At 42.9% G+C, this 16,254-nt stretch overlaps 1 protein-coding gene across 1 annotated transcript; it reads left to right on the forward strand.

Annotated features, from left to right (window-relative positions):
* Positions 1 to 215: 215 nt before the first annotated feature.
* txnrd3 (thioredoxin reductase 3) lies at positions 216 to 10,659 on the forward strand. Its single transcript, XM_068594439.1, has 16 exons — positions 216 to 566; positions 1,294 to 1,354; positions 2,176 to 2,285; positions 2,548 to 2,655; positions 2,769 to 2,841; positions 2,949 to 3,068; positions 3,208 to 3,350; positions 4,150 to 4,265; positions 4,426 to 4,651; positions 4,869 to 4,961; positions 5,468 to 5,544; positions 7,247 to 7,403; positions 7,638 to 7,745; positions 7,894 to 7,989; positions 8,101 to 8,235; positions 9,545 to 10,659. The coding sequence occupies exons 1-16, from the start codon at positions 450 to 452 to the stop codon at positions 9,605 to 9,607; spliced, it is 1,803 nt and encodes a 600-aa protein (XP_068450540.1). The 5' UTR covers positions 216 to 449; the 3' UTR covers positions 9,608 to 10,659.
* The last annotated feature ends 5,595 nt before the right edge of the window (positions 10,660 to 16,254 follow it).

The following is a 16,254-nucleotide window of genomic DNA, read 5'->3' on the forward strand; positions in this document are numbered from 1 at the left end:
TAGATAACAGAGTTCCTGCTCTTGGGATCTTACTTACAGCGCGTTTGCGGCATGAAAATAGGCAACCCTGTGACGTTTGAGTGGGTACGCCCGTTTTGATCCACGGCGCTGACCGTGTGGGTGGAGTTCCTCCTAGATCAACGACTAGCAACGGAGTATGCGATGACCAAGGCTAAAACAAATCGAGCGCACTCAAGGTAGTAAGACAAGAAATAGTAAAAGACGTTTGGCGCGGATGGTAGACGAGCTGTTGACAGCGGAGGGAGAGCAGTCGAGGTCAACCTCGCGGTTCAGCTGTTTTCTAGTATTCGTTTATCCCGGAGAAAGGGCCGAGGGATATTCAGACATTTAGTAAGAGAGACTTGGTGTGGGTTTCAGGTTTCCCTGTATTCTCTCGTCAGCCGTCTCTTGAAGCTTGCCCGGCGCAGGCGGACGGAACCACCTCTAAAATGCCTCCCATCGAAAAAGACACCGGGAAGAATGAACTCAAATCTCGGATACAGCAGCTTATTGACTCCAACCAAGTGATGGTCTTCAGTAAAAGCTACTGTCCGTACTGTGTCAAGGTAAGGAGGCAGTTTTTTTTGTTTTGTGGAAGAGGTGGACTTCGCTAACGCCGGTCGGAAACTTCCATCTTCTCCCACTAAGTCCACGGGCTCTGTCTAATTACTGGCGTTTCCTTGTCACGTCAAATCCACCAGTAACTTCACCACGGCGGAAGCCGGGTGCGGCCTCTTACTGCAAATGAAGCCGAATTGCATGAAATGAATAAACCGCAGAGACAGTTTGACAGAATATCCCCTCGATTCGGTATTTGGTAAAGATAACACCGCCGGGTCCCCGTCGCGTTAGCCGCGCAGCTGTTATCTCAACGTGTTTGCGCTTTTTTAGCAAAGTTACGTCACATAACTTGAAGTTCGTGGCTAACGTTGACATAACTTGGGGGGTCAGACGCGGTCGCCACTTTGCAAAGCAACGCGAGTACTCGTGCCTTTTGACGTTGCATCTGTAAAAACGTAGCTTCTTTTGACGTTAGCTAGCAGGTAAACTGTCTGTCTTCCGCCAACATACTTCACGCGCAGAGGAAGAGGGAAGGGCGGTAGCTATAACCACACGACAGGTTTTTATTGAAACAAAAATGTAGGATCTATAGATGAAATACTGTTTTCCTGGATGTGTAGTATTTCACAGACCTGTCACCCGTTTTGCAATAAACACATATGCAAATCTGTTTATCTGTTTAAATCTGTTTAAAATATGACGCATTAAGTTTCACATTTGTTTCTCCTGTAGGTAAAAGCCTTGTTTAAAGAGCTGAACATCGAGTGTAACGTGGTGGAGTTGGATCTCATCGGTAAGAAGGAGATCTTACTGTACATTAACACGGCTTTTTAGAAGTATCTGCTCATTTTAGTGTTATAAACCAAGTGTTTACATTGTGCAGACGAGTACCTACTATGTTGTGTTATTTTTGCCTAATCTATCATCTGATGTCAATATGAAATGCATTGCTTGAGATTGATTCCCCCGTTTTTCTGCCAACATTGTGTAAAATCCTCCTTTTTGTCTTGCGGTGGGGATGTTTCCTCCTGTGCAGCAGCACAAAAACATGCCGAGTCACTCTGATGCGGTGGCCTCGTGCTGTATCTCAGTGAACTCTGACCTCTCTGCTCTCTCAAGTGGAGTCACTTATGTCACAGTGTCGGCTGCAGGTTGACAGGAGTACAAAGGAATGCTGATGATCAACCAGGGAATGATTGACAAGTGCCTTTTAAGAATAGGACTGATCAGAGTATATTAGGAGCCAACGCAACTTCAGCCGAGGAAGTCGCCTGTCGATATGTTGCAATGTGATCGGTTTTGACCTCCAGACTCGATTAGTGGGGATATTATACTGCAGGCAACCACAGCGACAGTGCTGCCTTGTGTTGTTGTTGGTTAACCGTGACTGGCCGACCGAAGGTTGAACTGACTACATAAGATCTGATCAGAAGTATTAGCCCATTTGAGCGTGTCCTTTGTTTGTGGCTGTGGTGCAAGGGCAGAAAGAGACCTGTAGGTTTGCGGATGCAGAAGATGATCAAACATTTTGTGTTTTGCGTCATGCTTCTTGGGTAATTGTATTGAGTAACCCTAATGGCTTTGCACTAACAAACAAATGACCCTTCCGTCCAGAGGATGGAACCAACTACCAGGAGATGCTGCTCGAGATGACTGGACAAAAAAGCGTTCCGAATGTCTTCATCAACAAGACGCATGTCGGCGGCTGTGACAAAACGATGCAGGTGAGAAGCGAATGTTTGCAACCAAGTGACATGTCTTTTTTTAAAAGAGATTTGCTTTGTTCAGTGTTTAAAATCCTTGTCATGCATGGAGTAACTTATCCACAGTCTAGAGACGTTGTGTACAGAGGAGTGTGTGTAGTTCAAGTCAATAACAACAAGGAATATTGAATTGTTTTTAGTCCATCCACTTGTATTTTGCAATTAACTTAAAGCTTATTATCAATACAAGATTGTAGCAACGCTGTGTTAATGTTTCTGTTAGGCTCATGAAGACGGCAGCCTGAAGCAGCTACTGAGCGGAGACGCCGAAGCTTACGAGTACGACCTGATCGTCATCGGAGGAGGGTCTGGAGGCCTGGCCTGCTCAAAGGTGATGCACAGGGCTACCTTTGCCTTTTTAACTGTTTTAAACTTTCCAGGGGATGGCGTTTGAGGGAATCACAGATTTATGTAATGTGGCAGTAACACTGGATCTGTTAACAGGAAGCAGCAACCTTGGGGAAAAAGGTCATGGTAGTGGACTATGTTGTGCCCACGCCAATGGGAACCACCTGGGGTAAGATGCTTCCACTTCAGGATACTTACTAAAGTAATTGCGATGAACTGTATATATTTGCATCCATTTTCACACGTGGTTAATGCCTTGATGCTGTGACCTGTCAGGTCTCGGTGGAACCTGTGTGAACGTCGGCTGCATTCCCAAGAAGCTGATGCACCAGACAGCCGTGCTGGGCACCTCCATGCAGGACGCGCGCAAGTTCGGCTGGGAGTTCAGTGAGACAGGTGAGGGCGCAGAGAGCCGGCCCCGGAGGTCGCGGAGGGGGGACATCGCGCCGGTTTGCCGCGGTAAATTAATAGTATGGTCACTTGTGAATTGTTGCCATTCCACTGATTCTACTAACGACTGTCTGTCTGCACTCAGTGAAGCACAACTGGGACACGATGAAGACGGCGGTGAACAACTACATCGGCTCACTGAACTGGGGCTACAGGGTGGCACTGAGGGAAAAGAGTGTCAACTATGTCAATTCCTATGCGGAGTTCATCGAACCACACAAAATCAAGGTACGTGCTTTTGTTTTTTATCGTAAGTCAAAAGCAGTCTTTTTTTTTCTTTTTTTTTTTCTACCTCGCAGAACTCAGAAGTTGTTGCATTGATTAGTTAGTTCAGTCTTAATTTCAGTCACTCAATTACAACTAACCATTCAAGGCAGTGTTAGACCAGCAACTACCATGTGTTTCAAATGACTTTGTGTTATTCAATGGAGTCTGTGCTTTTGAAGATAAATATTCAAACGGGTATTGATGAAGGCTAAAATACGTTTTGCTGCTGCACCCGTCCGTAGCAATACATTTGCTTTTGTCTGTTTTATCCAAACCACCACTTGTGGTAAGGCACTGACTGTGGATAAGTACAACCGCACTTCCAAACATCCCAACTGTCCCCTTTAACTCATGTTGCTGGATCGGTTCCAGCCTTGGTAGACTTGACAAATGGCCTTTTTCCGAAACCACGATACGCAACTATTGACCACAGAATGAGCCCTTCCCTCCTCGCTCAGTCACAAAACTCAGCATACATTTTTATAAGCTGCCTGCTTTTGAAATGTTGTCCAGCCTGTTGCGGCAATCTCATCATTAGTTTGTTTTGTTTCATCTTGAACAGGTTATGCTTAACATGTAACCTCCTGCTTCGGCTGCCTCTCCACCTTGTTTGGACTCATACAGGCCTTCATATCACTAGCTGCACCAAAAGCAAACATTTACAAAAAAACAACACTCTGCACATCCATGACACTGCGCTTGATGAGTCATTTAACGTGGCATAGAGTTTAATTTGTTATTGTTTTGTGTTTTCTTACAGGCAACCAACAAACGGGGAAAAGAGACGTTTCACACAGCGGCAAAGTTTGTCTTAGCTACAGGCGAGAGGCCGCGCTACTTAGGCATCCCTGGAGACAAGGAGTACTGCATCACTAGGTGAGAGTGAGCCTGTGTTAACCAGAAAACTCCATCCCAGAGCTCACGATTAAGAGCAGAACCCATCCTGTTATACTTGGAAAAACTACAGTCTTGTAGTTTAAGCAGTTGTCGTTAGCCTTTGACATCCGTCCGTGTCTGTCTGCGTTTTATCCGCCAGCGACGACCTCTTCTCGTTGCCCCACTGCCCGGGAAAGACCCTGGTGATTGGGGCTTCGTACGTGGCCCTGGAGTGCGGTGGCTTCCTGGCCGGCCTGGGTCTCGACGTCACTGTCATGGTCCGCTCCATCCTGCTGAGGGGCTTTGACCAGGACATGGCCAACCGAGCCGGCGAGCACATGGAGGAGCACGGCGTCAAGTTCCTGCGCAAATACGTCCCCGTGAAGGTGAGCGGCTGAACTGACGAGCATTTTAGTCATCTCACTTAAGGAAGCCTTCGTTGGTAATAAAGGCATGCAATAGTCTGCAGACTTTAAGCCATGTAACTGCGCCGCATCAGATTTATTGTCGTACCGTCTTGCACAATACATTTTTATCTCTATTAGCTGGACATTTGACAGTAGCACAAAGATTGACTTCCCTGAGTGTGTCTGTGTCTGTCAGGTGGAGGAGCTGGAAGCCGGCACTCCCGGCAGGCTGAAGGTGACGGCCAAGTCCACAGAGACCGATGAGATCATCGAGGGGGAGTACAACACGGTATGTACAGATTCTTCATCCCGCCCGTCTGTACCTCTCCCTTGGAGAATACAGTGGACGTTTCTTTGTGAGGTTCCTTTCCTTTAACAAGCATTTGTTAAAATTCTCTTTACATTCCAACATCATTAAATAAAATGCTCTGATAAACCATTTGATTCATTCTGCTTGACCGTGTTCCATGCTTTCATTCAAAAATATAATCTTTTTGGGGGGAGGGGAGTGGCTCTCGAGGACCTCCCTTGCACTGTTTTTTTTTTTGGGGGGTTGGATAATTCAAAAAAACAAGAACGGTAGATTACTCTTGCTGGGTTCTCCAATGTTACCTCATATCAAAACTGACAATTTACGAAATGATTAGTAAAATCAACAACAAAAAAGATCCATCCATTGATAGACATTCCTGTTTTCAAATGTCGTCAGTATAAAAGTAAATAAATCTTATTAACATTTTTCTCGACAGTGAAGACTTCTTTTTTTAAACTACAAGCCATTTCTTTGTCCTTCAGGTGCTGATAGCAGTGGGTCGGGACGCATGCACCGACAAGGTCGGCCTGGACAAGATAGGGGTCAAAGTCAACCCCAAGTAAGTGGATAATCTCGTTGTGCATCTTTTTCTTTCTTTCTTTGTTTCTTCTCCATACATCTATCACATTACATTGTGCAGCCTGTGGCTTTAAGACTCAGTGTACAGTCATGGTGATTCAGCAGTTCTTGCCGCCCCCCTGGGGGTTGTTGGGACGGGGGAGAGAGAGGAGGGGTGTGTGTGTCCTACAGTGTGTCAGCTGCTTTTTAAACATGAAAAGGAATATCTAGGAGCTTTTCACGCTAGTGTCCTTATATAGTATTGTCTGCTCTTATGTTCGTTTGTTATTAGACAAAATTTTGGTTTGTCACTTTTTTTTAAGAATTGGAAAACTACAGTTAAAAATAAAACAAGATCTTTAAGTTGTACATTTTGCACTCTATAATTATTATTCCAGATATTTGAAGCGGGGAATGTAGGCTTTTCTTTGAGGATGTTGTCTCCATTTGTACTTTTTTTTTTTTTTTTTGAGTGACTGACTGGTTCAGCGTAAGAAACCAACAGGGATTAAGACAGCATGAGGCCAGCTTAAAGGCGCACTCGGTGGATCACATGGATCCAGTCTTATGACCTCGGTAGTACCCTGATTGAGCCAAGACACAGCCACTGGGCTTCTGTAGGGTTTAGCAGAATACTAATACCGTTATGTTTCTCCCTTGTGCCAACGTGACCTACGCTCCTTACATTCGATTTCTGCCTCGTGCATAAAGCTGGATTACTGCCGCTGCTGCATTTTAAAAGGCCGTCACGTTGTCGCCTGACATTACCGGACCGAATCGCAAATGCGAATCAGTACATTTTTACGGGGGGAGCGCAGAACAAAAGTCCCCGGACACATTTTGGTGAGAACAATTGGTAGCAGCAACAACATGTGGCACAACGCTAACTGAAGCCTAGTTCATGGTTCTGCGTCAAGTCGACGCCGTACCTATGCAGTCGACATGACGCCGTCGTTGAGCATTCGGGTTCTGCATCGAGGGACCGCGTTGCTCTGCAATTCACTGCCATGCTGCCAGGGGGGTGTGGCTGTGTGGTTTCAGGGGTTATAGAGTCGGAGCTCATCAAAATTTGAAGAGCAAATGCTTATATTGCAAATGTTGAAGCGCAGGCGACAGAGAAGACGTTTGCGGAGGTGGTCTGTACGATCACTAAAACAAAAGAGCAACTGCCGGAAAATACGTTTTAAGTGGACCAATCACAGCGCTTGTGGTCCGCGTCAACGCGATGCGTAGTTAGGATTTTTTGGAGGTGCACGTCAGGCTACGGCGTAGGTACATGTAAACGGTGTCTGAGAAAGTGTTTGTCTTTTGCAATAAGAAATTTTAACTTATCTACTCTCAAAAACTCTTGTTTAAAGTCCTAAAAAAGCATTTGAAATGCGTGTTGAAAGTCAAGCGGGGAGAAAAACAACTTGCATTTAAGCGCTTGGCGATTTCAAGTAACAATATTAATTAATGTTAAACCCTTAGTTTGAACAGTAACTTTTTATTTGCATAACATGTTCAATATACAACATGAGGCTGTTGCTGATCTTGTAGCATTCAACACAAACGGAGCATCGATCTTTGCTATTCGGATGTTGATAGTCACGTGAACTGTTAGAACTGTTAAAAGAAATAGTAAGATTGTAAAAAGACGACCGATTGGTCATCATAACTGAGCCCATTTTAAAGATGCGATCGTTTTGTTTCCCACCGTCCAGGAACGGGAAGATTCCAGTGAACGATGAAGAGCAGACCAATGTGCCCCACGTCTACGCCATCGGGGACATTCTGGAGGGCAAGTGGGAGCTGACGCCTGTCGCCATCCAGGCTGGCAAGCTGCTGGCACGACGCCTCTACAACGGCTCAACGCTCAAGGTACGTGAATCATGGATAGTGGAAATAAATTCCTCTGACATTTTTCCTGATGTGTTTTTTTTTTTTGTATGAACGATGACGCTTTTGTTAACATGGTCATAAGATACACACAAACGCTCTTTGGCGTTGTCCTAAACGCGCCTCGCTTCAATAATCACTGGAACACTGCTTGGCGGCGTTCCAGCAAGAGCCTTTATTTCCTTAAAACAATTTTCTTCCCGTTTTTTGGTGCAGTGCGACTACGTCAACGTTCCCACCACCGTCTTCACCCCAATGGAGTACGGCTCCTGCGGTCTGTCAGAGGAAAGGGCCACGGAGCTCTACGGGCTGGACAACCTGGAGGTAAAACACAGATGTCCTTTGTCTGGACACACACTTGCAGCATGTCTCTATCTTTGAAACTTGTCTCTGAGGTTTAACTGCAGACATGGTGGACATATATGATATTACATACACTGTAATAAAGCTCCACTGCGTTTGTGGTCTTTAGGTGTTTCACAGTCTGTTCTGGCCCCTGGAGTTCACCGTACCCGGCAGAGACAACAACCGGTGCTACGCCAAGATCATCTGCAATAAACTGGACAACGTAAGATTATCGCTGCTTCTGCACAGTCTCATCAGATCAGCCGGCGACGCAGGCCCCGCCTTCTTGTGTCACACCGATGACCGTCTCTTTGTTGTTGTCCCGACAACGTAGGATCGAGTCATCGGGTTCCACTACCTGGGGCCAAATGCCGGAGAGGTGACGCAGGGCTACGGCGTAGCCATGAAATGCGGCGCCACCAAGGAGCAGCTGGACGGAACCATTGGCATCCACCCAACCTGTGCTGAGGTAGACGTCGACTCTTGTCATTATAGATATCAGAAATCAGGAATCCCAAAAAATCTTCTGCCAGTGCCTCGTTCAGGATACTTCATGAATAAAGCTCATGAATTATTTTTTTCAAGTCAAGCTCTTGCGCCGCAGTTAGGCCTCAACCAATCACATGTTCCAATCGTGTAGCCACGGGTTATGAGTTGTGGCATTTTTAAAAAAAATTAAATTAAATTTTAAATGGCTATATTAAAACAACAACACCACACAGGCTGTGTAGTCCGAACCAACGCGGTTAACTATTACTCTTTTACCTTCCTGGTGACTCATCACACTCACTAACTGCTGCCAAGCATTGATCTGATTACGGAGTCAGTCTGGCGGCGGGGCCAGTCCGCTTTTATGGCTTTAGTTTAGTTTCTTTTGTGAAAGTGACTGCATTATTAATGTGCCACTGCAAATGTTTAGTTCCCAGTTCATGATTATACATTTAGTTTTTGGTTTCACGCTAGCCTCTTTTTCTGTTGTGCAGTGTCAAAACACCGGTCTAACTTTCATTACACTAAAGCTAAATGAAGACCAAAATCTATTTGTGAAACTGGATTTATGCAACTACGTGTTGCAATAGTATTCTGTTGACCAACCAGGAAGCAGGAAATGATGAGCCGCCACAGAACTACTGGGCCTTTTTTTTCTCTTTTAAATTGCACAACAAACCTGTTGGCGAGCGGGCGACGGCCTAAAGTATTCCCATGTCTGTCTGTAGAGGCCCCATTTGAAGAGTTTTAATACAGGGTTTTTTTGTACATCATAAGGTGGATAATTATTACAATTTCAGTTCTGCCTGCTTGCTGTGATGCATAATTTGCATAAATTAACTGAATTGCCAATACATGTTCATGTTAATGCAGGGCTGTAATAATTGCGCTGCATTAAGCAACTCAGTCGTTGCTAGACTTGCATTTCTTTTTCCTTTTTCTTTGGTGAGCAGTTTGAATGATTGGAGGACACTGTTATTTGCCCTGTTGTTCCGAGGTCAGGTTTCTTATTATTTCATGGTACTGTAGTTTTTAAGGGGAAGTTCACCCTAAAATACATATTTTACCTCTTACCTGTAGTGCTCTTTATTAATGGAGATTTATTTTTTGCTATAAATTGCCGACCAGATGCCACTCGGCAGCAATTTTTCTTTTCAGTAATTATGACCTAGTCATTCAAGATGATCCACAGACCTTTTTACAAGCAGTTTCATGTCGGAGCTCTTTTGATTGTGTGTTTTTTTTATGAGCTACACTGCCTGACATGTGTTTCTCCTCGCTGTTTCTAGATCTTCACCACCATGGATGTGACCAAGAGCTCCGGCGGAGACATTAGCCAGGCCGGCTGCTGAGGTTAAACCCTGCTCGTTTAGCTCGGGCTGCTCACACATTAGGACTCTCCCGCTCTCAGTCTAGCCTCACCTCCAGCTGCTCCGTCTGCGGGGACGCCGTTTCTCAGGATAAACCTGAACGCCGCACCCCGGCGGAGCTTAGAGGCGACTGATGGTAGTTTTGATGTGAGGGCAGCCTGCTAAACAGCGGGGTTACTCTGCTGATATTCCCTCCTCCAGCGTGTCCTTGTTGAGGAGCACCAAACACACACACCCGGCTAATGTGTGTGTTTGGGCTGTTTGTGACGTCCTGGCCCGTAACCTTAAATAACTGAGGTGGGCAAGGATCGATGTCCCTCTGCAGTAGCACCGATGGAGACCTGAACCCCTTCGTCCAATCCCCCCGACTTCGAACACTTATCATTCTCTCCTCCCCCCAATATTCAGTCTGACATGTAGTTTAATGAGACAGATTTCAGATGGCACACACAACCAGGGTTTGAAAGGACACACAGCTCTGAACTTCAGCTTATGGCGGAAACTTACTATTTAATGTTTATCTGTGTGTTTGTGTGTGTGTGTGTGTCTTCATTATCCTCTTCTTTTGAGCCTCCATCATTCCTCTCACGAGGCCTTCGAGATGACATTGATGTACAGGCATGTAGCGTCTTTGACGTGAGGGCATCAGGGTCTTTCTGCTTTCTTTTAAGAGGCCTCCGTTTATCTCCCTCTGAAGTATTTATCCAAACAGTTCTGCTAAGAGATAGAGCCAAGTGAATCCTTTCAAACCTCTTCCAGATAAAAATGTAATATGAAAATTGCAATCAGAATTGTACTGAATGTTGCGTTTATAAGAAAAGACATTTTCATATGTTTTTTACTATATTAATTTAAAGCTGGTTTGTCGCATCTCGCCTTCTGCTTTACGTGTACGTGAAAGATGTATTGGATCCTCCAGAGGCGGCATTCTGGCCGTCGGTGAGCGACTTTGGCCTTCTGCACAAATGACTTGTTCGTTGGTGTCACCACTGTAGATTACTCCTGGAGCTTTAATAAAGGATTAATTCACCTTCTGTGTTGTCACACTCATTCTACTTATTTCACCCGCAGAGTAACCCGCTCCTCACATTCCTGAACATTCACTCTTTTTCCTATTCGTTTCAACGACAAAAAGGTTGATTTAAAAGTTCAGTTTATTATTAAAAATATATTATGACAGGAAATAGGATCGTCGTACTCTAACATATCCCATTTAATTACTACAACCTTTTTTAGCTCCCTTAATGAAAATAGTTTGTAATTTTTACATGAAGACATTTCTTAAATTCGCAGCTTTATGGCCAATGACAGGCCTTTTGGCGCGCTAACCATAAAACATCAAATGTGAATGAAACTTTTTTAAAATACATTAATGAAATGAAACTGTTCAGTGGGTCAGAACGGTTAAACATTTCGTAGTGGTCTGAGTGTAAATAATTTCAGAATGTATTTGGTTCATTAAATTTTTTTCACATCGCTTTACCCACAATATGTTATTTATTCCATATTGTGCTTCACAGCTGCCGCCCGCATCTTAAAATAACCGAATGGAGCATCTTAAAATAACAGGGATGAGACAACCGGTCCAGTGGAGCCCATTCAGGACATCAGAGAGCCGCAGAGAATACAGCAGCATCATTTCCTCTTTGGTACTATTCAGCCTCCTCCATCAATGGCGTCTGGCCGGTGTGAACCTTTTGTCGGGCTCACATCTGAAAACAGTCACCTGCAGCGGCTGCTATGACAACGCAGGGCTTTGATGTGCTTCATTTGGATGAGACCCTTTTTGATTGAGGACCATCTGCGGCCGATACGAGCCGATTGTTCAGTCTGCTGGTCGGAGCGTTGTGAGGAGGGTCGGGTGTTCTCTTTGTGCACTCTGAGTGAATTTCCCTAAACAGATAATTGTGAGTCCACGGGACTTAAATTCCCACACCACAGCTCTCTTGTAATTTGATCCCTTTCATGCAACTCTTGTGTCGACGAGAAGAACACAAGGTTTGGGATGTGATGGCAGCAACAGTGCATTTCTAATATTGGGATAAAATACATCGGTGCCTCTTTTTTAATGTTTTTCTAAACAGGTTTTGAGAGTTTAATTAACACAATAACATACACAGGTGGTATTTACAGAGGAGAAGACGCATAAGAGTCAGGGGGAGAGTGTGAAAAGGAAAGGCAACTGTGTTGTGTGCCTTTGTGGTCATTTTCTTCTCTTTGGCCTTAGTATTTTTTTCTCTGTGGTCGTTTTGTGTCTTTGTAGTCATTTGCAACATTTTATGTGACCAAATCTACACGATTTTTCATATTTAACCAAATTGTTTTGATGTTTTGATTAGTGCGGCACTAATAAAGAATATATATGTATATATAATCTTGTATTAGAGAATACATTATCATCTTAACAAAGGAGTGAAAACCATTTCCAGTTTCTTTGCCAGTACATTTTCACTGATCTTGCAACCAACCGCCTAGCAACTGTTGCAAAAAAGAAATCCTTTTACTCAACCATCCTTTAATAAGGAAGTGAAATTAGAAATAACTACTGTTTGTACTATAGAGCAAGAACAAACCCTCGCGGACTCCAGTCCGGCCTCAGAAGTCTAAAGTTCATGTTCTTGTTCATGACTTGCACAAAATATTTTACGACACACTTCTCACATTGCCCAGCTAAAGGTGAAAGCCACGGCCGCTTCATAAATTCCTTCATATATTACAGGCGTGTTCACTGGAAATGATTAACCAATACAAGAAATAAGAAATGAGGAATGATGACCTCAAGGCGGTCTGTGAGATTGAAATACACAGAAGTTTAAACTGAATGACTTAACATGGCGATTGATGAATAGAAGATGATCTCTTTTTTAATCTGACATTCTGGGATCCATTAGGCTTGATGACCTCGAACAGTGTTGATTAAATGAATAATTTGAATATAGCAAACACTATATTTTCATAGGATCCTGTGAAATAATTAAGACACTTTCTGTGTGGCATTGCGTCTTGTTTAAAGACATGAAAAGCTTGAACAAGTAAAGATTGTACACTTGGTTCATTTAAAAAAAATTTAAAAAGCCAAATCCCCCAGAAGGTGTCATGATCATGATTTAGATTCCACGTGTGACCGATGTCAAGTCATCTTTAGCTCCTTGTAATCTGCTTCACATGATGCTTTGGTCGCCTCCTGAGCAAAATAACTTCTTGATAGCTTTTTGCACACTCAGATGTTACTTACAGCCCGTGGCCTCTAGAGGGCAGCACAGTCACACAAAGGGTTGTTCTGGCCTCTTTTTTTTTCTTCCTCCAGGCTGAACAGTATGTTTTATAACAGCATGATAAACGTCACACCACAATTCCTCCCAGTTCATTACCTCGTCTGAATGTGAAGCATCTCGCCACAGAAGAATGCTTTCTGCGGTTTTCCAGTTACCACACCAACTTTTTTTTCTTTGCATCAAAATGAGTTTAAAACTACAATTTAATCTATTTATTCCCACACTCACTTATTTTAGAATCTCTTTTTTTCCGCCTCATCTTCTGCAGCACAAAATGGGTTTGTAATGACTCTTTATGGCGGATTTTATGAAAGGAGGAGAGAGGTCAGAGGAGGACTTGAGCAAGGAAAGGCACACACACAGAGCACACACACACACACACACACACACACACACACACACACACATATATATATATATATATATATATATATATATATATATATATATATATATATATATATATATATATATATATGACTCGTGACCTGTCCAGGTGAACCCAATGTCACCTGGGACCGGCTCGCGCCCTTAAACCAGTTGACCCGGCAGTGAAAGTGGAGGCTACAAGGGGTCAGAAATGTCAAGTTTAGACCATTTCTTTCTTTGAACATGTATGAGACAGTCTTTCTTACTCCCTCCTACCACATTTCACACACACACTCACACACACACACACACATACTTGTTCACAGCCCCTATATATGGCAGCCCTGGAGGCCCTGGGGCACATCCTTGATCACGACAGTGAAATGGAGGTGGAAGTGTCTGAAGATGAAGAGCATCTTTAATCAATTCAGATTTCTTAACACTATAAATAAACATAAAAAGTTTACCTTCAATACAAATCGTTATGACTAATTTAGCTTGTTTTTGAGTGAGCAGGTCAATATGACCCTGAACAGCAGATGTGTCTCATCTCTATGTATCTGCATCTCCCCATGAAATGTAAATAAAATCTAGGACATTTTTTCATTTTTCATTAAAACGAGTGAGTTATGGAGGGGTGAATAACTCCATTCCACTAATAACTGATTAAATTGTTAGCAATGGTGTTGGTGACGTGATACAAACTATATTTATTGGGATTTTTTGGTTTCTGACAACTTTAGGATGATTCCACACGCACCGGGTCACATTGACCGGGGAAACATCATTGCTGTACCGAAGAAACGAACATGACAGGAGGGTTGAATGGAATGGAATATATGACATGATGAAAGTCTTACAAACATTTAAACTATTAATCTAATCTATAATGCTTCACATAATTATTGTTTTTAAGGCTTAATGGATCCCAGAATTGAGCAGAAGCCACCCTGCTTTACAAAGCTTTCTTTTTGTCCTGTAATTATCTTATTATTAAAAACCGAGGGAGTCTCCAGCTTGCGTCCACTTTTCCAGACCACATGACTCATATTTTTTCCTTTATCACGTTCCTCTCAGGTCAGATTCAAACTTTCCACAGCAAGCCCTAACCTTTGACCCTGATACGTTGTGCTGGCTCCTGACCGGCCTTAACCCCCTTCCCTCCTGACTATTACCCATCATTCCACTCCACACTGACAGGCCCGTCGGGCCGAGGGGTTTGATCAGTCGCGTGGCTCCTAACACCTCGTGACTCACCTCCCTTCGGGGATCTGATCCACGACGCATGGGAAGAAGGACATGAGGAATGTGGAAGAAAAAAGAAAGGTCGGAGGGCAAAAGCGGCGCTGCAGGTAGTCCTCTCTGCTCTGATAAACTCAACACAAGTCACTGCCCCTGCGACGCAGTCTGGTTCACCTAACCTGGATGGGAGCCGTCGCATCACACGTCGGATTAAAGTCAAACTTTGAGGCCTTGCCGCGGTCATGTGCTCTCCCCCTGTGGAGGTCGAATACATTTCTAGAACTCACTGTTCTCCTTTAAAAAAATAAATAAAAAAAAGACACAAATTGAGACACAAATTAAAACGTGAATCAGGAGATTATGAATTTTTTGGTTGGGATTTAGTTCCATCAGACTATATTTTCCGGTATGATCCTGGATTGACTCGTTCAGGTCACCGTGACTTCACGTCCAGAACCAAGACGCAAGAAATGTGATGCGGATAACTTGGCAAAGAGTGCTGCTTTGAATGGCACCAGGAGTAGTAATCATATTTATTACTTTATTGGCCTAAAAAAAAACCCTGAAACGTCTGAATATATCAACCTAAATATAAAAATACTAATAATTCCAATATCCCTGCAGTATTTCCATCTGCATGTAGCTCTGTTATGGGGCTGGGGGGCTTTTTATTGGGGTCATGGTGACCTGACCTTTGTCTTTTATCTTTTGTTTGTGTTTGAGTGGAGTGTGCTGGGCCCCTACGCTATCAGTCTGCTGGAGGATCCAGACTGTCTCTAAACCGGGTTAGACGAGAATTTGAGACAGCTGGCTTTAAAAGTGATGAATGAAGTGACGTCAGGAAGGTGAGAGGAGAAACTCACAGCAGATGACTCACTACGGCCCCATCATCCATCAGAGGGGGCCTCCTGCTGGACTGGCACATGTGGTTGCTTGCAACACTAAAGCTGTGTAAGACAACCAGAGATTAACGGAAAAGCAACGGATATTCTTTAATCCATCTTTCAAAATAAAAGCAGGACATCGCATAGACATCTTTTTTAAGTCTGTTTTTTTTTAATACATATTTTCGTCACATTGTAATTATTCATTGACCTATCTGTTGAATTTTCTTCTATTTTTTTTAAAGGCAAAATATCTACAGGAATTTGTGTGCACTTGCAAAAAAATGATAACGTTGAGAAAAGTAGACACGGTCCCCCAACTAACAAAGTTTTTTATTTTTTACTTTTTATTTTGCATTTTTAATACAACAGAATAATCCTTAAATCAACCTAATACAATAAAGAATAAATAATAAAAACATTAATATCAGTATCAATAGTTTAGCTTAGAGCAGGTATACATGCTAACCTTTGCATACATGCTCATCTACACAGACGAATGCTTATAAATATGCTCTTCCATATACACAACCATCTACATCCACATACATACCTGCATAGCTTACCCATATACACCTTCTCACAAGTATATACTTTTACACATGCACTTCACAAGTAGGATTAAAGTGAAGGTTGTTTGTTTCTCGTCAAAATGATAAATATATAAACCTTGTGAAAACCTTTGTATATATAAACAAAAGCTTTTTTTTGTTTGCTCATCAAAATTATATATATCAACTTTATATGAAAACCTTTATAAATATATAATCCTTTTAAAACGTATATATATATATATATATATATATATATATATATATATATATATATATATATATATATATATATATATATATATATA

Source organism: Clinocottus analis, unplaced genomic scaffold, assembly GCF_023055335.1.
Source record: "Clinocottus analis isolate CAN_PGR_092001 unplaced genomic scaffold, fCliAna1.0.p SCAF_3, whole genome shotgun sequence".
NCBI classification, from domain to species: Eukaryota; Metazoa; Chordata; class Actinopteri; order Perciformes; family Cottidae; genus Clinocottus; species Clinocottus analis.

Coding starts and splice junctions, on each gene's coding strand:
- txnrd3 (XM_068594439.1), top strand. CDS start 450: ATGCCTCCCATCGAAAAAGACACCGGGAAGAATGAACTCAAATCTCGG. Junction 567..1,293: donor ACTGTCCGTACTGTGTCAAG/GTAAGGAGGCAG, acceptor TTTCTCCTGTAG/GTAAAAGCCTTGTTTAAAGA. Junction 4,652..4,868: donor GCAAATACGTCCCCGTGAAG/GTGAGCGGCTGA, acceptor TGTGTCTGTCAG/GTGGAGGAGCTGGAAGCCGG.